Source organism: Theropithecus gelada, chromosome 13 (assembly GCF_003255815.1).
Source record: "Theropithecus gelada isolate Dixy chromosome 13, Tgel_1.0, whole genome shotgun sequence".
NCBI lineage: Eukaryota > Metazoa > Chordata > Mammalia > Primates > Cercopithecidae > Theropithecus > Theropithecus gelada.
Genome location: NC_037681.1, coordinates 94,567,078 through 94,589,529, shown reverse-complemented (window position 1 = coordinate 94,589,529; position 22,452 = coordinate 94,567,078). Strand labels below are relative to the sequence as shown.

General features: G+C 44.5%; 1 protein-coding gene across 4 annotated transcripts in view; it reads right to left on the bottom strand.

The window, feature by feature from the left end:
• The window catches only part of DGUOK (deoxyguanosine kinase), a 34,153-nt gene extending 18,036 nt beyond the window's left edge, over window positions 1-16,117 (bottom strand). For 3 of the 4 annotated variants that reach the window (XM_025355048.1, XM_025355049.1, XM_025355050.1), the window contains exons 1-2: window positions 15,893-16,117; window positions 3,118-3,230 (exon numbers count right to left, since the gene is read on the bottom strand). In XM_025355048.1, coding sequence (XP_025210833.1) covers window positions 3,118-3,230; window positions 15,893-16,034 — 255 coding nt within the window. In that variant the 5' untranslated portion in view covers window positions 16,035-16,117. The remainder of the gene's footprint in view (window positions 1-3,117; window positions 3,231-15,892) is intronic. The other variant, XM_025355051.1, reaches the window with a different exon arrangement.
• Between the last annotated feature and the right edge of the window lie 6,335 nt (window positions 16,118-22,452).

Here is a 22,452-nt window from a genome sequence, read left to right as displayed (position 1 = left end):
TTGGGAGGCCAAGTCAGGCGGATCACCTGAGGTCAGGAGTTCGAGACCAGCCTGGCCAACATGGTGAAACCCCGTTTCTACTAAATATACAATAATTAGTTGGGTGTGGTGGCAGGCACCTGTAATCTCAGCTACTCAGGAGGCTGAGGCAGGGAGAACTGCTTGTACTTGGGAGGTGGAGGTTGCAGTGAGCGGAGATCACACCACCACACTCCAGCCTGGGACACAGGGCAAGACCCCATCTCAAAAAAAAAAAAAAAAAAAAGAAAAATGACAAACAAATATATGAGAATTAATATACTTAACATACAATGAGTTTTTATGAAGCCATTACACAAAGATGAAGATTTCAATAGAAAAAAACAAGGCAAGGGGTTTGGACAGGCAATTCATTGAAGAATAAAAAGATAAAACATGGTAAAAAACAAACAGTAAAGCTACAATGATACTCATCATTGCAACACGTTTATAATAAGAAGAAATTAGAAAACTATTCAAAATAGAGGACTGGATAACTAAATAATATTCATATTATGCAGTACACTACAACCATTAAAATGACATCACTGTGAAAGGAAGATCTTGTCTATTAAGTGACATACAGGTGGCAATCACAATTTTTGTTTCAAAAAGCAAATGTATATATATTTTATACTTTTATGCAAGTGCATGTAAATCTATACATTTTCTCTGTAGAAAAATGTCCATTTTACCTCTGAATAATGGGATTACAGGATGATTAGTTATCTATTGCTGCCTAACAAATTATGCCAAATTCAGTGGCTTAAACAAAAACGTTCATTATCTCAGTTTCTATGAGGCGAGAATTTGGGAAGGAGCTTAGCTGGGTGGCTGGGACTCAGGGTTTCTCATGAAGTTTCAGTCAAGCTGTTGGCTGAGGCTACAGTTGTCTGAAGGCTGGACTGTGGCTGAAGGATACAATTTCAAAAAGACTCACATACCTGTTCACAGGTGGCCTCAGTTCCTTCCGTGTGGGCCCCTTGAAAAGGCTGCTTCCTGACACGGCAGCTGGCTTCCCCCAGAACAAGATGGAAGCTACCGTGTCTCTTATGACCTACCCTGGAAAGGTATTTCTTATTTTTGCTACTTTCTATTTACTGGAAACAAATCACAAAGTCCAGCCACGTTCAAGGCAAGAATTAACGCTCTACTTCTTGAAGGGAGGAATACCAAACAATTGTGGACATGCAGTCATGTATCCCTTAACAACAGGAATATGTTCTGAGAAATGTATCATTGGACAATTCTGTCACTGTGTGACCATCAGAGAATGTACTCACACAAACCTAGATGGGATAGCCTGTCACACACTTAGGCTTTAAGGTATACTCTACTGCTCCTAGGCTACAAAGCTGTGTCACATGCTACTGTATTGAATACTGCAGGCAATTATAATACAATGGTATTTTGATCTAAACATAGAAAAGATACAGTAAAAATATGTTGTTATAATCTTACAGGACCACCATTGTACACATTGACAGAAACATCATTATGTGGCCCACGACTTTATTTTGAAATATCAACAGGTGACCTGTGGCATACTCAGAAAAAGATGTAATTTATTCCTGCATAGGAAAGTTAATTTCACAAATACACACACAGGCACACATACAGACATATAAAGAAACAACTTAAGAAGCAAAAATCCTCAATAGGCATGATATGCCAGCCACAAAAGCTAACACAATTCTGGGTTGGAATAAAAAAAAATGGCACCCAGAACAAGTTCCATGATACTCTGGTCCCACTTAGACTACATCCAGAATGTCCTGTTCACCACCAAGTAGCAGTCTTAGTAAATTCAAAGTGGAAAGTGAACAAACTAGGACTCATCACTTAGGTAAAGTTACTTCAGAGTAAAGAATAGCCTGGAGGAAAATCGGAGGTGTTTGGCTTGAAAGAGAGAAGACTTGACCAGGCATGGTAACTCATGCCTATAATCCCAGCACTTTGGGGGCCAAGGTGGGTGGATCGCTTGAGCCCAGGAGTTTGAGACCAGCCTGGCCAACATGGCGAAACCCTGTCTCTACTAAAGATACCAAAATTATCCCAGCATGGTGGCATGCACCCATTAGTCCCAGCTCTCAGGAGGCTGAGGCATGAGAATCGCTTGAACCCAGGAGGTGGAGGTTACAGTGGGCTGAGATCACACCATTGCACCCCAGCCTGGGTGACAGAATGAGACTGTCAAAAAAAAAAAAAAAAAAAAGGAAAGAGACTTGAGGGGGAGAAGGAACAGGAAAATCATCACCTTCAACTATATATAGGGTTGTTACGGGGAAAAGTTAAAAGACTTAGGGGGTAGAACTTGAACCAATGAGTCAGAGTCACAGGGGTGCAATGTGGCTCATTAAAAGGCAGAATTGTTTAGCAATTAGAGTTAAGAACCGGAATGTGCCACTCAGTGAATATTCCAGGTGGCGGCAAGAGGAGTTCATGGTGCCTGAGGAGGCATGGTGCTTCTGCTCCCTCTGAGGGTCATGTCCAAACAGGTCCTTCCTTACTCACACTGATGTGGCTGGAAACCAACCCTACGGCCTCTGCCAAAGCCATAGTCTTCACACCACGGCCTAAGCCATGAGGTATAAGTGAAATGTACTTATACCTCATAGTACAGTGCCTGGCACATAGTACGTGCTCATAAATGTTAGCTGTTACCTCTCCAATTGACTCAAAGTGTGACTGGAACCTCTCTAACATCCCTTCCAATTTCTAAGACTTTATTTAAAAAGTTAAAATCACTATAATTAGCTATTAATCCTAGTGGTTAGCTTCAGTAATAATATAAATACTTAAGTGTAGGAATGACAAAATTCATCTTCAAAGTCATCCATGATAGTTGGACATGCTTTGGGAAACCACAAACAACAGAGGCAGTCACTTAGACAGACATATAAAAACCACAAAAATCAAAACTACACATATTCAAACAAGTCATATCCTCTCTGGTGTATGTGGTCTGCTTTCTGGAATGAAGTTATTTTAAAAAGGATACTCAAACTGGGCTACTTTACCCACTCAGAGTAAATTAAATTACGACAATTAGATTATTCACCCACGCCTGCCAACTACCCACCACAACTAAAAACTTACTTTTTGGGTGCCAGCAGCCTGGATATCCTGCCATGTTGCTACAGGTTCTGTAGCGACGTGCCATTCTGGGTAAGTTTTAGCGAGTAACTTCACAAACGTGGACTTTCCCACAGCTGCAATGCAAACAGCATGTATTGGGATGCTTCCCAAATCAGGGCTGAAGGAGAAGGCTGCTACTAAACTCCGCCACAAACGCCCAACTCAAGGGAACAAGTATCAGTTTTCTGAATTTCAAACTCAGCAGCCATACCATTGTTAGACTGATAACAGATCAATCCATGCCAACCAGAGCCGCTATAATGAATATAGCCAATAGGGAGGAAAAATTCCTTCAAGATTTAATTTGCAATTTCCATGTCTCAACCTTCCAGAGGCAGAGCATTTAATAACAGTTGAAAATGTAAAAGTAGATGAAATCAGTTCTGTAAGTTCTATCACTTGAGTCACCATTCTATTTGTGCTGTGACAGTGTAAAATTTCTTAGTTTTTCAAGATAAAAATAAAAATGATTATAATCTCATTCATTCAACAAATCTAAAAAATATTCATGGAGTGCTGACTATGTGCTCAGGACTGTCAGGCACTGTGGGTACAATGGCAAACAAAACACAGAATGGATTTTGCCCTCACAGAGCTTGTATGGGTGACAGATAGTAGACAAACACAAAATTAACTACTAACAAACTGTGTTAGGTGCTAGGAAAAAATGCAGGATGGCACTAATATAGCCCAGGAGGTCAAAGAAGACTCCTTCGAAAAAATGAAAAGATGACAATTCATGCAAAGGGAGTAGCATGCACAAAGACCTGAAAGAGAGAAAGAAGTTGACATACAATACAGAAGTTTGAGGCCCTAGAAGAAGCCATACAGTATGGCTACAGCATGAGTAAGTGATGGAGAAGTGTCTCAAAATGGGTGTAGCCACACAGAGAGGGAGTCCGGGGCCAGGTCACACAGGGCTCTGTAGTCATGGTAAGAAGACTGAACCCTGGGATACAGGGTATCCCAGACCTCAGGGTATGAACACACCATCCACTCACTGACAGAAGTCCCTCCTCTGCCAAACCTCGGTGGCCACTAAATCCTTCTGCATTTGCTTCTAAATTTTTCATATTTGTCTTTTTCTCTCTATTCCCACCTCCACACTCAAGACCAGCCTCTTATCATCTCTTGCCTTTCTGATGCTGGCCTTGCTCTCTTCAATCCATGCTCCGTACTGTGGCCAGACTGAACATGAAATAACACTGCTTACAATCTTTTGACAACTCCCTATTGGCTACAGCAAGGGCAAGCGACGGAGGAGTGGCTCAAGATGGACGTGGCCACATGGGCAGTCCAGGGCCAGGTCACATAGGGCCTTGTGGCCATGGTAAGAGGGCTGAATTCTATTCTAAGGGCAATGGGAAGTTAGTGACATCTGAGCTAAGACCTGAACAAGCTTCATGACAAACTCCAAACTCTTTAACATGGTCTGCAAGACACAACAAGATCTGATCCCTGTGTATGCCTCTCTGGCCTCGGCTTTCCTTTAGGGAGCCTACACTCCTGCAGGACCAAACTCCAATCATGCCATGTTCTCTTGCAAATATGACTTTGCATATGCTTTCCCATTTCCTGAAGCGCCTCCTCTCCTCTCCTCACCTGACCAACGCCTACTCAATCCTCAAGGTTCTGTTTAGATGTACCTCCTGTGTGAGGCCTTCCTAGATCCTGATACCTCTGAGCTGGATAAGCTAGTCCTCCTTTGTGCTTGGCTTGGTATTCTGGGTGAGACTCCATCACTGCACCTGTCATTGTGTTTCTCCAGCTAGAGGATGGGGCTCCTCCAGGGTAGAAAACAAACTGCAACCTAATGACGTGGCCAAATGAATAAAATACACAGTATATTACTAATTTCAGTTCTCTCTGAAACCTATATTTGTGAAAAATAAAAAATGAATCTTAAGACTGTATCTGGGCCGGGCGCGGTGGCTCACGCCTGTAATCCCAGCACTTTGGGAGGCCGAGGCGGGCGGATCACAAGGTCAGGAGATCGAGATCACGGTGAAACCCCGTCTCTATTAAAAATACAAAAAATTAGCCAGGCGCGGTGGCGGGCGCCTGTAGTCCCAGCTACTCGGGAGGCTGAGGCAGGAGAAGGGCGTGAACCCGGGAGGCGGAGCTTGCAGTGAGCCGAGATTGTGCCACTGCACTCCAGCCTAGGGCACAGAGCGAGACTCTGTCTCCAAAAAAAAAAAAAAGGCTGTATCTGGACCTCAGTCTCCTCTATCAGAAGTAATCTATCTCAAGGGAAAGAAGGGGGGCATCCTTCCACTTATGGTTACTGATTGGGGTGCTGATGTCTCAGCACAAGAACCCACACATTTAATAGATGACATTTACTATATGCCACCCCAACTCCTCTCTGAATAGGCAGGATAAGAACAAACAGCATGAATCTGTAGATTTGTACAGTCACGCTCATCTCTCAGTCCCCACCTCCACCTAACTTGTGTGTGCTTCTTCACATCTGTTCAATCCCTGCTCTTCCCACACTCCAATGAATAAATGCCCTCCCCTGCTCTTCCAGGCCTGTGTCTAAATCCTTTCCCCCAGCAAGCCTGAGGTCCCATTTCTTCATTACTTCTCTAGCTCTGAATTCCTACCACACTGGTTAGGTGCCAAGTGGTTGAATGTGTATATTATCAGATACCTGTCTGCCCTGAGTAAGCCCTTGCTTAAAATATTTGGCCAGATGGTCAATATTTAGATTGTAGGTTGTTTAACAAGTCTAAAATATGGTCCCTGCTATTTAATAGCTAAAAAGTTATTTTAATGAATATGAAAAGATAAACGTAGCTGATTTGTTAGATGGCTGGGATTGAGTAATTGTTAGAATTACATATATACATACATACACATATATATATATATAAATTTTTTTTTTGTTTTTGAGACGGAGTCTAGCTCCATCACCCAGGCTGGAGTGCAGTGATGTGATCTCAGCTCACTGCAAGCTCCGCCTCCCAGGTTCACGCCATTCTCCTGTCTCAGCCTCCCAAGTAGCTGGGACTACAGGCGCCCGCTACCACGCCTGGCTAATTTTTTGGTATTTTTAGTAGAGACGGGGTTTCACCGTGTTAGCCAGGATGGTCTCGATCTCCTAACCTCGTGATCCACCCACCTCGGCCTCCCAAAGTGCTGGGATTACAGGCGTGAGCCCCCGCACCTGGCCAGAATTACTTATATTTTTTAAAAGTTAAAAACAATTACCTTAAAAAAACTGTTGCAGATGGAAAGGAAGGGCTCTGAGGTCAGACACTATTAGTTCATCTAAGAGCAGTCAGGACTCCAAGAAATTGACTCATGCAATTTAAACACATAAATTCTGGAATGCCAACAAATTAGATGTAACAGGAAATACACAGTTCCAATGACTGGAACAATAACATCTAATACCCAGGGTACTCTGTAACCCATTCTCCATTCCAAGGCTTCTGGAAAGCCAGTTTAGTAATCAGAAGGCAGCTTCAGCATACAATGACAGTAAATGGTGGTGAAAGGTCCTAAGAGCTGTGCCATCCATGTTTCTGGGGCTTGGAGAGCCTGAGTAATTCACTACAGGGCAGTATTTCTTAAACTAATTCCACTGGAACTGAGCTGTGCCAGGTACCACCCACAGATGTGGAATAATTACTTTAAAAAATAATTCAAAGTTATATGTTTTTATTAAAGCCAGACACAGTATAACTTTCTCAGTGCTGTGATACCTGTTCATAATATACATTTTTTTCCTTCCTGCTGGGGTGTTTTTTGTCTGTTTTGACAAATGTTTCAAGGTGTTCACAGGGGGTTCGTAAGAGTGGTGGTGTTTGGCTCTCCACTGCTTCAGAGGCCTCCTCCTAGTGATCAGAACACCCCTGTCTAGAGAAAGCCTACTTCTTCAGTCAATCTCTTATGATATCATTATCTCAGACTTACTGCAATTTAGTTAGATCCCAGCTTAGCTGCTACCTTTCCTTTTGAGATGGGGGTCTCTCTCTTATTACCCAGGCTGGAGTGCAGTGGTGCGATCTTGGCTCACAGCAACCTCTGCCTCCCGGGCTCAGGTGATCTTCTCACCTCAGCCTGCTGGGTAGCTGGTCCAGTATGTTTGACCTGCCCAATATACTGTTTGTTTGTTTGTTTATGAGACGGAGTCTAGCTGTCGCCCAGGCTGGAGTGCAGTGGCACAATCTTGGCTCACTGCAACCTCCGCTTCCTGGATTTAAGTGACTCTCCTACCTCAGCCTCTCGAGTAGCTGGGACTATAGGTGTGTGCCACCATGCCCAGCTAATTTTTGTATTTTTGGCAGAGACAGGGTTTCACCATGTTGCCCCGGCTGGTCTCAGACTCCTGAGTTCAAGCGATCCACCTGCCTTGGCCTCCCAAAGTGCTGGGATTACAGGCGTGAGCCACTGCGCCGGGCCACTGCTGTTATCTTTCTTTTTTTTTTTTTTTTTTTTGAGACAGAGTCTCGCTTAGTCGCCCAGGCTGGAGTGCAGTGGCGCGATCTCGGCTCACTGCAAGCTCCGCCTCCCGGGTTCACGCCATTCTCCTGCCTCAGCCTCCCGAGTAGCTGGGACTACAGGCGCCCGCCGCCTCGCCCGGCTAATTTTTTTTTTTGCATTTTTAGTAGAGACGGGGTTTCACCATGTTAGCCAGGATGGTCTCGACCTCCTGACCTCGTGATCTGCCCGCCTCGGCCTCCCAAAGTGCTGGGATTACAGGCGTGAGCCACCGCGCCCGGCCTCTTTTCTTTTTTTTTTTTTTGAGACGGAGTCTTGCTCTGTTGCCCAGGCTGGAGTGCAGTGGGGCTATCTCAGCTCACTGCAACCTCTGACTCCTGAGTTCAACTGATTCTCCAGCCTCTCAGCCTCCCGAGTAACTGGGACTACAGGCACATGCCACCACACCTGACTAATTTTTGTATTTTCAGTAGAGACAGGGTTTCGCCATGTTGGCCAGGGTGGTCTCGAACTCCTGACCTCAGGTGATCTGCCCACCTCAGCCTCCCAAAGTGCTGGGATGACAGGCGTCAGCCACATCGCCCAGCCTATCTTTCCATATACTCTTAGTATTATGAATTTTGGAAGGTATCGGATCTTACAAGCAGCATCAAACCTTCCCTTAGGACCTTGGCCACCGGTATTCTCTGTTGTTACATTGCCAGGACTTTCAAAAAGGTGGAAGGTACTTTCTTAAGAGTATATTACTTCAACATGTTGATTTTCATTAGCTCCACGATTCTCATTCCACAAGCTGGGCCAGAGAGTTCTGTTGTTACCACTCATCTTTTCCTAAGGCATGGTGTTTTCCCCCCACAAAATTTTCTATAAACTGACAATCCCTACCATAGCTATGTAATGCTAAAATCTAGTAGTAAGATAGCATATCATGTAATACCCAAAATAACAGATCCCATTATTTTACGTCTAATACAGTTGTATTTCACAGTAGCCTATATTTATCACCTCTAGGCATTTTCATCTCCTGAACAAGATGAAAAACATGAGAAAAAAAATCCAATTCTGAAATCTTTTACCAAAATCCAACAGTCAGAACATATAAAACTGTCTAATGTCTTTTTTAAAAAATCCTTCCAAAAAAAAATTAAACTCTTTATTTCAGATACTGTATTTGATGCTGCATTCATTCACTTACTCATTCATTCAATCAACAAATGTTTATGGAGTAGCTACCAAGTGGTAGGTACTATAACTGAAATGATGATCTAGGCTGAGAGCTTGCCCTCAAGTTATATTCCAACCCCAAGACTGAGTACTCAGGATCACACAGGCTCTAAGCTTAAAAGCATTCTAGGCAAAGTTAATAAAAATCAGTCAGCAGGCTTAAAAAAAACTTAATACATTTTACTTTGATGCCTTTTTTTCATGAAAAACTGTTTACGAAAAAAAAAAAAAAAAGGCCAAAAAACTTCCTCACACCTTCCTATGATCCAAACTCATCTGTTTAGCACAAAAGACTCTTACTGATCTGGCATCCCCTCCTCCCTGCCTTGCCTACCAGGTGATTCAGCTTTCCACTGCCACCTTCTCTGCGAAGCCTCCTTGAACTCTCTCCAGCTCCACTTCATCTCTAGGCAGAGTTAATTACTGCCTGCTCTGGTTTACCAAAGGATTACACTGTAATTATTTGTTCACTCATCACTCCCTCCAGCTAGACTGGGAGCTCACTTTTAAAGACAGAGACTGAACCTTTGCATCCTGAGTATGAGAACAGTGATAGATGGATGAAAGGAGGTGAGTCACAGGCACAGAGAATCCACTACACAGTATTTGATATAAATAGGCTATTTTTTCCCAAGGATTCTTTGCCCAACCATTTATACTCAAAATAAGTAAAAGACACATATTAGTGATGTGAAGTCACTAATTTTGAATGCTGGAGGAAACATGTTATTAGGGAAGCCCTCTACTGCTTTATGTTTAAGTCTCTTGATTGAAAAGTGCAAAAGAGTTTCCTCTTCTCTGGTTGGGTCTTTGAACATCAAGTAAAAATGCTGAGATGACTCACTGACAGTGAGATTTCATACAGCAATCTTTTCTTCAATTTAGGCTTGTAATCGTAAGATAATCACAAGAAGATGATAATACACTGTAGGGATGAACAGTCTTAGAAGAGAGGCTAAGTGTTTTATGTTTTAGATTTTCAGGGGTTCTAGGTACCAAGCTTTTGACTTTCAATCACTCATCTTATAATCTTACATCTTATAATCTTACATCTTCGTAAGTCATGCTAGATGCCATTAGTTGCTACTTCACTGATCAATTTTCCTTACATGCCACCGTCTGCACCTTCAGGATCAGAATAACAGGACTTAGAGCAGAAGGAATACAAGAAAACCCCCTCCAAACATACCTAATTTTGGTTAGGACAGGGGTTCACCTTCCCTGTTCAGGTTTCCTGAATGGGTGCTCTCAATCTGATTTGCTTGAGGATGTTACCTGTGATTAGAGAAGATGCTCACTCTTGATTTAAAAAGCAGTTTAGTATATTCCCTGTGTGGGTACCAATGCCTAACTTCCACATGGATATCACAGCACAGGATTCAAGAATCTGGTCAGTACTGAGTACACTGGGTCAAGGCGGGCGTTAGGTGTCAGCAATACAAAGATGAACAGCACACTGAGTGGTCAGAGCCCAAGGAAGGTGGTGAATGTGCAAACAAGCTCAGCAGAACTCAAGTGCTGCAGCAGTTGTGGGTACAAAATGTTATGTCAGCCCACAGAGGAGGCAGTGACTAATTCTGTCTAGGGAGAGTCATCAGGGTGTGTGGGGTGATGAAGAGTAGTGGGAGATGAAAGGAAAAAAGAGTCAGATTAGGTTCCCCCATTCCACTTCGCATCACCCTTTTTTGGGGCAACTGCATTTACTTCCAAGGCTTCAACAACTACGCCCCACCAATCAACAACTTCCACATCTGAAACCTCAGCACCCATCTCCAGACTCTCTTGACTTCAGGCATATATTCCAATCTGTCTCAGAACACCTCTATGTCTCACAGGAACCTCATACAAAACATATCACTCTACCCTCCCCAGACCGCCTCTTCCTTTATTCCCTTTATTCCTGATGAACCTCAGTGTCACCCTCCTCTACTCCTCCTCATCCCTCGCCTCCAAGTGGCCACCACATCCTGTCAATCCCACTTCCAAAGTCTCTCTCACACCATCACTTCTCTGTCTCTCCAGTTCTTCTATTCAGGCCTGCATCTTTCCTCCCTCCAATTACTCCAATAGCCACAAAACTAGTGCACAGACTCAACTCTGTTCCAATTCATCTATTCATTCATCCAACAAACTGGATGCAAGGCACTATGGGTACTGCAGCAAACAAAATATACAAAGAAAGTGCCTGTTTTATGGAGCTTTCTTTCTCATCCTACACAGTTTCCTTTTTAAAATTAATCTGGTCATGGCACACACTGGCTTCAAGTGTTCAACAGCCTCCCACTGCCAACAGGACAAACTAGCATGGTCCACAAGGCTCTTCGACATATGGCAAATCCCACCCTTCCAATCTCTTGTTCTGTCACGCTTTCACAGGTCCCTTCAACTCCAGGCACATCCAACTATTTCTCTTCCATTAAAACTGCATGTGTTAGTCAGGCATGATGGCACATGCCTGTAGTCTCAGCTACCTGGGAGGCTGAGGCAGGAGAATCACTTGAACCTGGGAGGCGGAGGTTGCAGCGAGATGAGATCACACCACTGCACTCCAGACTGGGTGACAGAATGAGACTCTGTCTCAAAAACATAAACAAAAACAAAAAACTGCATATGTTTCTTCAGGCTTCACCACCTTGGCACATGTTGCTTTCTATGCTTGAAATACTTTTTCCTCTTCTTCCTCTTGGGAATTCCTACCCCAGAGATTCTGGCTTTCCATGCCCAATCACGGATCTCACCACACAGTATGAAAATTATGTCGGGTCAGAGGGGCGCGGTGGCTCACGCCTGTAATCCCAGCACTTTGGGAGGCCAAGGCTGGTGGATCACAAGGTCAGGAGATCAAGACCACCCTGGCTAACATGGTGAAACCCCATCTCTACTAAAACATACAAAAAATTAGCCGGGCGTGATGGTGGGCACCTGTAGTCCCAACTACTCAGGAGGCTGAGGCAGGAGAATGGCGTGAACCCAGGCGGCGGAGGTTGCAGTGAGCTGAGATTGTGCCACTGCACTCCAGTCTGGGTGACAGAGTGAGACTGTCTGAAAAAAAAAAAAAAAAGAAAGAAAAGAAAAGAAAATTATGTCAAGTCTGTTTCTCCCATTTGGTTGTGAGCTCCTTGAAGGACAGGAACTGTAACCTATTCACTGCTATGCTTAGCATGAGAGTGGAGTCTTAGTCCTCACTCAGTAAGCCTCTGTTGCATGAGAAAGCAAGAAAGAAGCAGAGAAATTTGAGAAGGTTAAGAAGCAAAGGTCAGACCTGTCCTAAGTTACTTTGTGATATATACCCTGTTCTCTCTCTGGGCTTTGAGGACAGAGCTTCCTTTAGGGGTGTGTTTCTCAAAGTACAGTACAAAACATATTTAAATAATAACATCATCAGGCAAATAGCAGGACTCTCCTTTCCCATTCCTTTCGATGTTTCCGATTTGGCTGGAGAAAAACACGCAGCCATGGTGACTGGTCTCACTTTAAATTCATGACCACTAACTCAAAGTGGGTCCTAAATGGTACCCAGCAATTTAACATTTCTCTTGCTTATTCACTAGAGTATTTCAAGTCGTGTCTCCACATTCACTCTTAGCTGATGACCTTTCTTCCTATTTCACGCTGAAAACAGACACAACCAGGCCGGGCGCAGTGGCTCACGCCTGTAATCCCAGCACTTTGGGAGGCCGAGGTGGGCAGATCACAAGGTCAGGAGATTGAGACCATCCTGGCTAACATGGTGAAACCCCGTCTCTACTAAAAAAAAAAAAAAAAAATTAGCCGGGCGTGGTGGCAGGTGCCTGTAGTCCCAGCTACACAGGAGGCTGAGGCAGGAGAATGGCGTGAACCTGGGAGGCAGAGCTTGCAGTGAGCCGAGATGGCGCCACTACACTCCAGACTGGGAGAGAGCAAGACTCCGGCTCACAAAAAAAAAAAAAAAAAAAAAAGACAGACACAACCAAAAGATCTTCCCAAGTTCCCACCACACCCACTCAAGTTGGTGCTCATATATTTTGCTATCACTCCTGTTACTAGGGACGAATTGTGCTCCTAGCTAAGGCTAAATTCTTTCCCACTGGGCAATAGATCCCATTCTTTCTTGCTTAAAAATCACTCCAGCAATTCTATCCTCTGTCCCAATTTACCAGTTTTCCTCCTTTCTACTAGACCACTTCCGTCAACTTACAAACCTGCTCTAATTCTTCTTACGAAAAGAAAATTTAAAATGTTAAACTCTCATACCGTCTTCTAATTTCAGCTACCGCCCCATGACTTCCCTTTCTAAAAACTTCCAGTTATCTTAACCCACTCTCCTCACCTCCCATTCTCCTTGAACCTATACGGATTAGGCTTTCACTCCTAACACTCCTAAAACTGTTCGAGTTCACCAAAGACCTTCATTTACTTAAACAGTATAACACAGCTGATCATTCCCTCCCACTGAACACCTTCTTCACTTGGCTTCCAGGATATCATTCTGTTTTTTTCTCCTGTCTCAGTGGGCATTCCTTCTCTGTCTCTGCTTATTCCTTCCCACCTCCCCAGTCTCATAATATTTGCATGCCCAGGGCTCAGTCCTTTCCATCAACACATAGTCTTCTAGCATTAAGTACCACCTACATTTACAGCTCCAGTCCAGGAAGACCCTAATTCTGAACTTACATATCCAACACGTCTACTTGGATATTAATAGGCATGTAAAAACCTAACATGCTTAAAACCAAGGCTCACGCCTGTAATCCTAGCACTTTGGGAGGCCAAGGCAGGACGATCACTTGAGCCCAGGAGTTCAAGAACAGCCTGGGAAATACAGTGAGACTCCATCTCTACAAAAAATATAAAAAATCAGCCAGGCATAGTGGCAAACACCTGTGGTTGCAGCTACTCAAGAGGCTAAGGTGGGAGGATGGCTTGAGCCTGGGAGGCAGGCTGCAGTGAGATGCAATCGCATCACTGTATTCTAGCCTGGGCAACAGGGCGAAACCCCACCAAGGGAGGAGAAGAGAGGGGAGAAAGAAGGAAAGGAGGAAATAAAGAAAATCAGGAGTCTATCTTTCAAGTACTCAAGTCAAAGTAACTGGAGTCATCATTGGCCCCTCTCTTTATCTTACACTCTGCATTCAACCTGTCACCAAATCCAATTGGCCCTACCTTAAAATATAACTAGAACCCAATCATTTCTCACCACTTCCACTGTTAAATTTTACTTAAAATGTAACTCAATTTTTGTTAACATATAACTAAGTATAACCAGAATCCAATCATGTCTCACCACTTTCACAAAGGTCCAACATACCATAATTATTGCAATACCACTTAACACCCTTTACTTTCAGCATATCAGCCACAGTGATCTTTTTATAATCTAAGTAAAACTGTCGCTTGACTCCTCAAACCTTCCAATGGCTACCCATCTCAGTAAGATTAAAAACCCATGATAAGGCCTATAAAAATCTGGCCAACCCTTGGGCTTCTGCCCTCATTTCCCTACCGTCCTTGCTCACTCGAGTTCAGCCACAATAACTTCCCTCCTATTCCCCAAATACACTTTCCACCTCAGGGCCTTTCCAATTGCTTTTCACTGTGCTTAGAAGATTCTTCTCCCAGGTATCCACATGGTTTGCTCCCTCACCTTCTTCAGTTTTTTGCTCAGATGTCACCTCAGTGAGGCCTTGCTTATTTTATTTAAAATGACAACTTCGGCCAGGCACGGTGGCTCACGCCTATAATCCCAGCACTTTGGGAGGCCGAGGCAGGTGGATCATCTGAAGTCAGGAGTTCAAGACCAGCCTGGCCAACATGGTGAAACCCCGTCTCTAATAATAAAACAAAAATTAGCTGGGTGTGGTGGCAGGTGCCTCTAATCCCAGCTACTCGGGAGGCTAAGGCAGGAGAATCGCTTGAACCAGAGAGGCTGAGGTTGCAGTGAGTCGAGATCAAGCCACTGCACTCCAGCCTGGGCAACAAGAGTGACACTCCATCTCAAATAAAATAAAACCTTCCCTCAATTCTTCATCCCTGATTTTTCTCCATCATACTCATTACTCTCTAACATATTGTTCACCTTGCTTAATTCGTGTTGTTTATTGTCTATCTCTCCCTACTTGAGTTCCATGAGAGCAGAGATTTCTATTTCTTCTATTCACAGCTGTATTCTCCAGGCCAAGAACAGTGCTGGCATATGAAGTGGCTCAAAAGGTGATTTGTTGAATGAATAAAAAAAGAAATTGTCAGTTTGCTGCTAGAATGTCGTCAGTACTCAACACTTGCTAAGCCCCTTTTAGGGCTCAGTACCTTGGTAGGTAAAAGTATCAAGTCAGAATTTATTAATATTAAATTGAAATGCTTTGCCTTCATTTTGCTTTTTGACTACTTTTTATTCAAGATACTGGGTCTCATTCTTGTAACAAAATTATTTTTAATTTAATACATGTTTTTAAGTTAAAAAGTGAGGTTCTCCTAAGAAGAGCCTTAAGAAAATATCATGCAACTAGCACAGGCACAAAAACTGTGAATGTGGTATTTGAAGGACTTAAGTTTAGGAACTCTCTTAGAATAGGGTTGCCAGATAAAATACAGGACACAGTTAAATATGAACTTTCAATGAGTGATTTCGTTGTTGTTTTGGTGTAAGGATGCCCCAAATATTGCATTGGACACACACTAAAAATTATTCGTTATCTTAAATTCTATTTTAACTGGATATTATTTTTAATTTTTGCTAAATATGGCAACCCTATCTAGGAGAACAAATAAACTGCACCCGCTTGTCGCTTCAATTTCGATCTACTACAAACAGCTAATAAAATTCTTGTCCTAGCCACTAACTGCGTGGCTTTTATGCCCCAACAAATGTGTCCCCGTGGGCGGGTAATGAGGCCCGATACTCTAAAAATCAAGGAGGCAAAGATCCACAGTGCACTTTGCGAGGGGAAAGGCCCTCCTCGCAGCCCAGAAAGAGAGGCCGGCCGCATCAGACACGGGCCATTCCGAGCCCAGCTCCTTTCCCAGCCTCTGTCACCTGCGTGGCGGAGGCCAAGGCTTGGCTTGGCAGTCGCTTTCCGGCCCTTACCAATGTTGCCTTCGATGGAGAGCCTTCGGGGCCCGCGCCCCGCGTGCAGGCCCCTGGAGAAGGGAACGCCCTCGAGTAGGCTCTGGGCCATGGAACTGAAGGGTGCTCGAAGCCGACTTAGAAAGAGGCGGCCCGCGGCCATCCCACCCACGATTCGCACAGCGATCACTTCCGCGGAGAGCACTTCCGCCCTAGGTACCGCTGCTCACTCGCTCCAGCGCACCGCTGACGCAAGGAGATCGTCAGGCAGGAAGTGGGTGGGGTTGAACATGCGACGGGGTGCGCCCAAGAGACCGCTCTGCTCTCGCGATGTTTGTAAAGAAGCGTTGCGAGAAGGAAGGGTTTTACAAGGGTGCAGAATTTGCTAGTAACAGGAGTTGCGGTGTGAGTGGCTCCTCGGTTTTTGTTCATTGGATAAATAACATTTTAAGAGACATAACTGCACAGTCCAACCACCTCATTTTTGTATAACTTTAAAATAAATTTTATAACTGAAGACAAATTAAAAATAGAAACTAATTTTAAGGGGATTTTTTCCCCCCAGGTGCTTGTTGTCTGGTTTTTAAATACTGCAAGAAAATGGAAGTTTTAAAGTAGGCAAATGACTCAATCTGATGATTTACACAAATTTAACTTTTTCCTATTCCCTGTAATTCCCTGCACAATGCTGGCATATTATTGACTAAATTAACAGATAATCAGTTACACCCCATCTCTTAGTTTGTGTCTTGAGTAAGTAAATAAATGTTCGGTCAATCGATTCGCATTATAGCCAAAAATCCCTTCAGGATAAGGTGGTGGTGGCTCAGGTATGTGACTGGAAATCGTTTAAACCTGGTAGGTTGGGTTCTGTGCACGTAAGCAATGGCGGGTAGAGACTTGCTGGTGTATAAAACCTGAGTCCTGCTGTCGGTGAAGTGTGCTCTACAGAAGGGCAGGGACCTAAGCTGCTGCCACAGGTGAGGCCGGACTGCCACACCCCGTCGTCATAACAACCTCAGAACTAATGATTTACGAAATGTTGTTAAATGGTGCTTCTAGTTCCAGTCGCTTGAATCACCAGAGTCAAAACCGGGAGTCAACAGGCCAAACCGGCCTTCAGGCAGAACTCAGGTGTGGTAGGTTCTAGAAGACAAGGATCTCATGGCAAAGGGGGCTGGAGAAGGACCGGGGCTGGGATACCTAAGCTGTTCCCATAGAAAGCACAGGACCTTTTTCTTATGTTGATGTATATATAGGATGGCTGAGGTCATGTTTATATATTAAGAACTTTTTTTTTTAATACACCGAATTTTGTTAGGATAACCAGGATGGGGCGTTAATGGCTACTGGAGCGGCTAAAGTCCTACCCATTCCCATCTCCACTCCAGCAGCCACTTCTGTAAAAAAAAAAAAAAAAAAAAACTGCTTACATTTATTTTACTTATGTAAACTCAGACTTGGAAATATTCATCCTAAAAACCTTGAGAGGCTCTCTGCCTCTCCAGGATCTTGCTGCCTCAGGAGCATTGTGAAAGTTAAACGAGTAAATTGTCTGCAGGCAGGTATTAATCTCCTAAAAGTTACCAGGCAGGAAAATAGGGTCTGGAGACAGGGAACCTAAGGCCGATTCAGGTTGACTTCCTAGAACTAAATCAAAAGGAAAATCCCAGCTTTCCAGCCCAAGTAACAAAAGGACCAGAAGCTAATCCCTTTGCAACCCCGGCTTTTCTGGGTGGCAGATGAAAAATTGAAAGTACCTCTGATTGGTGTCCTCGGGCAATCAATCAGGCTGGTGGCAGGCCAACTCTTTAGTTGCATAGGGTAAAACTTCGTAACTTCACTTCAGCCTCTGATTGGTCCCCTCCTGCAACCAATCAGACTGATCGCTGGCCACTACTTCATTTACATGGGGTGTATACCAAGTAACCAATAGGAAACCTCTAGGAGGTATTTAAACGCCAGAAGGCTGGGCACGGTGGCTCAAGCCTGTAATTCCAGCACTTTGGGAGGCTGAGACGGGCGGATCACGAGGTTAAGAGATCGAGACCATCCTGGCTAACCCGGTGAAACCCCCGTCTCTACTAAAAAAAAAAAAAAACAAAAAAAAACTGGCCGGGCGCGGTGGCGGGCTCCTGTAGTCCCAGCTACTCGGGAGGCTGAGGCAGGAGAATGGCGTAAACCCGAGAGGCGGAGCTTGCAGTGAGCTGAGATCCGGCCAGTGCACTCCAGCCTGGGCGACAGAGCGAGACTCCGTCTCAAGCAAAAAAAAAAAAAAACAAAAAAAAGAATTTTCTGGCGTTTATTTATTTATTTATTTTTTTGAGGCGGAGTCTCGCTCTGTCGCCCAGGCTGGAGTGCAGTGGCCAGATCTCAGCTCACTGCAAGCTCCACCTCCTGGGTTTACGCCATTCTCCTGCCTCAGCCTCCCGAGTAGCTGGGACTATAGGCGCCCGCCACCTCGCCCGGCTAGTTTTTTGTATTTTTAGTAGAGACGGGGTTTCACCGTGTTAGCCAGGATGGTCTCGATCTCCTGACCTCGTGATCTGCCCGTCTCGGCCTCCCAAAGTGCTGGGATTACAGGCTTGAGCCACCGCGCCCGGCCAACGCCAGAAAATTCTATAATTGCTGCTTGCTTGGACCCCTCCTACACTGGGGAGTGTTTTTTGGTTTGCAATAAATCTGTGCTTTGTTGCTTCATTCTTTCCTTGCTTTGTGCGTTTTGTCCAATTCTTTGTTCAAAATGCCAAGAACCTGGACACTCTCTACCAGTAACAGAGCTCCTAAAAATTATTTTTAAAAATTTTGTGGTGAAGTGGCCAGGCGGGGCGGCTCACGCCCCGTTGACACCACCATCATCAGTGAGAGAGAGTTCTGGTTGTCCCACATTCTTACCAACAGTTGATATTGTCAGCTTTTTTTCATTTTATCCATTTTGCTGTGTGTAATTATAACTTACTGTGGTTTTAATTTACATTTTCCTGCGGGTTAATGAAGTCAAACATCTTTTCGTGTGTTTATTGATCATTTCAGTATCCTCTGTTGAAGTCTTATGTCCATTTTTCTATTTGTTGTCTTTTGCTTGTCTTATTCTTCAAATATTCTGGATGAGTCCTTTGTGAATATTTTCTGTCTGTCGTTTGCGTCTTTTTTTTTTTTTTTTTTTTTGAGACAGAGTCTTGCTCAGGCTGGAGTGCAGCGGGGCGATCTTGGCTCACGGCAACCTCCATCTCCTAGGTTCAAGCGATTCTCATGCTTCAGCCTCCTGAGTAGCTGAGATTACAGGCATGCGCCATGCCTGACTAAGTTTTTGTATTTTTAGTAGCGACGGGGTTTTGCTATGTTGGCCAGGCTGCTCTTGAACTCCTGGCCTCAAGTTATCCACCCACCTCGGCCTCCCAAAGTGTTGGGATTACAGGTGTGAGCCACCGCACCCAGCCTCTAAAAGCATTCAAAATTTTTTTGATGTGGAGTGTAATGTAAGAAACTAAAATATTTTTTGCCTAAAATGCCTGTCAGTTATGTTAATTAATTAGTAATAATCTTTCTATCCCCCTTTACTTATTTATGCTTGTTTTGTTAAATGTTATTTTTTGGTTTTTGGTCCCAATTCCAAATTCCCAGAAGGGAGAATCTGATTTGTCCACCTGTGTTCAGGTGTCTAATCATGGTTCAATCAGCTGTGGCCAAGGAAGAGGGTTGGGGCCCCACTTTTGTGCATGAGGAAGTACAATTAAGGCGATCATCATGAGCAAAGAAGACACCCCAAAGAGGTGGTGATCAGTTCCTCTTGGAAGCAGTAAACAGGAAGTTTTCATTCCACTTGGGTGCTAGCCAGAGACTGAAAGTGGTGGCATACCGGTGAGTAGAATTACCTCCCCATTACTTAGGAGAATGAGGCCACTTCCTGCTCCTGGGCGATTTTCAAATATCTGCTAGAGTTGATAAGTAGGAGTTGATGTTGCCCTGCAGGAACTCTAGTCTTTCAGCATCCACTCATTCATCCAATATTTGCTGAGCATCTACTGCATGCCAGATACTCTGCTTAGTCCTTGAAGTGCAGCTCTGAAGGAGTTACTATTTTTCCAGTGTTTGTAAATGCTACTGTATACATAAAATACTGACCAATATTATATAAAATGTCATGCAGCCATTCAAAAAGGGAGATAAACATATAAAAATGTGGCCCAAACTTTCTTCTGCAGCCTGGAATTTTAGTCAGCTATATCTCACCTACATTGAAGATTTTCTAATGTGCTGGATTGTGCTAAATCGATTTGGTTAAACTGGAAAGTACACTTTCAGAACGCGCTACCAACAAGGCTCTGAGTTAGAGTTGGCCAAAAGAGGACCTGGGGTGAGATTTGGAAGGCAGAGTGGGAGTGTCAGCCAGTGCGAAATCTTCTAGTCAGATGCTATGACAGACAGAGGTCATAGCATAGCCCGGCAGATAGGTTTCACCTAGTCCTCCACTCATTTGTGACTCCTCTCAGATTATCCCACAGTTCCTTGCAGACTTTCACTTTCCCAGCTCCTTCAGGCTTTGGATAAATCTCATTCCTGTAATAAAGCCCTTATTCCCATAATACCCATAGTGGCTCTGCTCCCCTGAATGAACTGTACTGATACACCTAATCATAAAGGGAGACACATCAAAAGGTGGTTAAGAGTATGGGCTCTGGATTCCAGTGACCTGGGGGTGAGTATTAAGAGACAGAATCCACTTGCCACACCTGTCACACAGTTACCACCCAATAGACATTATATAACTCATAAAAAGTAATGACTGCCTTCGTGGGCCCTCAGTGCCTGGGACATTGTTTCTCTCTCTCTCTCTGATGGGGTCTTGCTTGTTAGAGGCTGGCTTGAATTGGGTTCAAGTGATCCTCCCACCCCAGCCTCCCAAGTAGCTGGGATTACTGGAGTGAACATCACACCTGACTTTTGTCAATCTTTAATAGACTTCCAGTTGGATTTCCACTTTCCTCAAGCCACTGTCCCTCTCTCTATCAGTGGATAACTCCACACCCACTGAAGAATTTAGGACAGCATTTTTAAAACTTGAAGTGGAGTAAGACTGGAGTAGGGGTGGAAGCATGGGGAAGGGAGGTTGGATGGGTGCCGGGGGTTGGTGAGAATGGTTTGGGCAGCCTGCCCTTCTCCACATGGAGGTCCGGATGTCCCTCCATCGTGCAGTGTCAGTGCCCTACATCTCCTTAGAGCGCTCCCACCTCCTCCTGTGCTTTATCTTCCAGCAGCCAGAGCCTGCAGATCTTCTTTGGAGGAGACCTTTGCTGATACAGATGGAAAGCCTAGGGCTTCAGTCCTCCCAGGGAGCACCCTCACCAATCACTGGCAGGTGGGACTGTGAAAGCCTGGCTCCCTGGCCTCCACCAGGCTAGCCTTAGACTCCAGAGCTCCCAGTGGGCGGGGCCAGGCTGAAACTGCCCTCTCCAGGACTTTATCTGCAATTGCCCTCTTGCCAGGTTTCCTCCCCTTTCCTCTTCTGCACCGCCCCCCCCACTCTGCTTACCAGCTCTCCTCAGAGCACTTCTTTAAAGTCATTTGCAGGGAATCCTCATTTCCAGGTCTGCTTCTGGGAAACTGGTCCTCACACAGAAATCCCCTAAGGGCTTATGAAAGCCGCTCCTCCGTCCCACCCCACCCCCAGAGATCGAATGGTGGGAGGGTGAAAGGAATGTCTGACATTGAGGTCTCTGCGCTTAACCACTGGACTCCACTGTCTCCAAATGGGTGTGTCTGGGAAGCTTCATGGACCAGGTGGGATCTGATAGGGGCACGAAGGCTGGGCCTTTGCTAGGTGGGGAGGTGAAAGGTGCACCAGCCCAGTGTGAGGATCTTGTTCTAAGGTGAACTAGCTGGGTGACCTAGTAACCAGTAACCTAACTATAAAATGGGAAATGATACTAATACCTGCCTCATAAGGTTGTGGTGAGGATTAATTGAGGAAATCCATGCAAAAATTTTAACCTGGCCTATTGAAATCACTGAATAAATGTTAGCTATTATTATCATCCCTTATTTTATCATAGTACTTTTAGGCGCTTTTGTTTCACTTTGTGTCACTGTCTTGTATGCATGTGTCTATCTCTGCCTGTATGCAGTGAGACCCTAATGGGCAGGAATCATCTTTGTTGGAAATATAAATCCCTTGCCGCCTTACCCGGCAATTCCAGATGCCAAAAATTCAGTAAATACTTGTAAAATTAAACAAAATTGACCTAGAGCAGTGGGTAGGGAGGAAATTAATAAGGAGGGGAGGAGGAGGAGGAGGAACGGGAGAGGGAAGGAGAGAAAATGTCCTTCCTAGGGATGCTACTCCTTTCTTAATTAATTTTGGGGCAAAATACAACCTGGCTGGGCATGGTGGCTCACACCTGTAATCCCAGCACTTTGGGAGGCTGAGGTGGGCAGATCACCTGAGGTTAAGAGTTCAAGACCAGACTGGCCAACATGATGAAACCCCATCTCTACTAAAAATACAAAAATTAGCCAGGCGTGGTAGTGCATGCCTGTAATCCCAGCTACTCAGGAGGCTGAGGCAGGAGAATTGCTTGAAC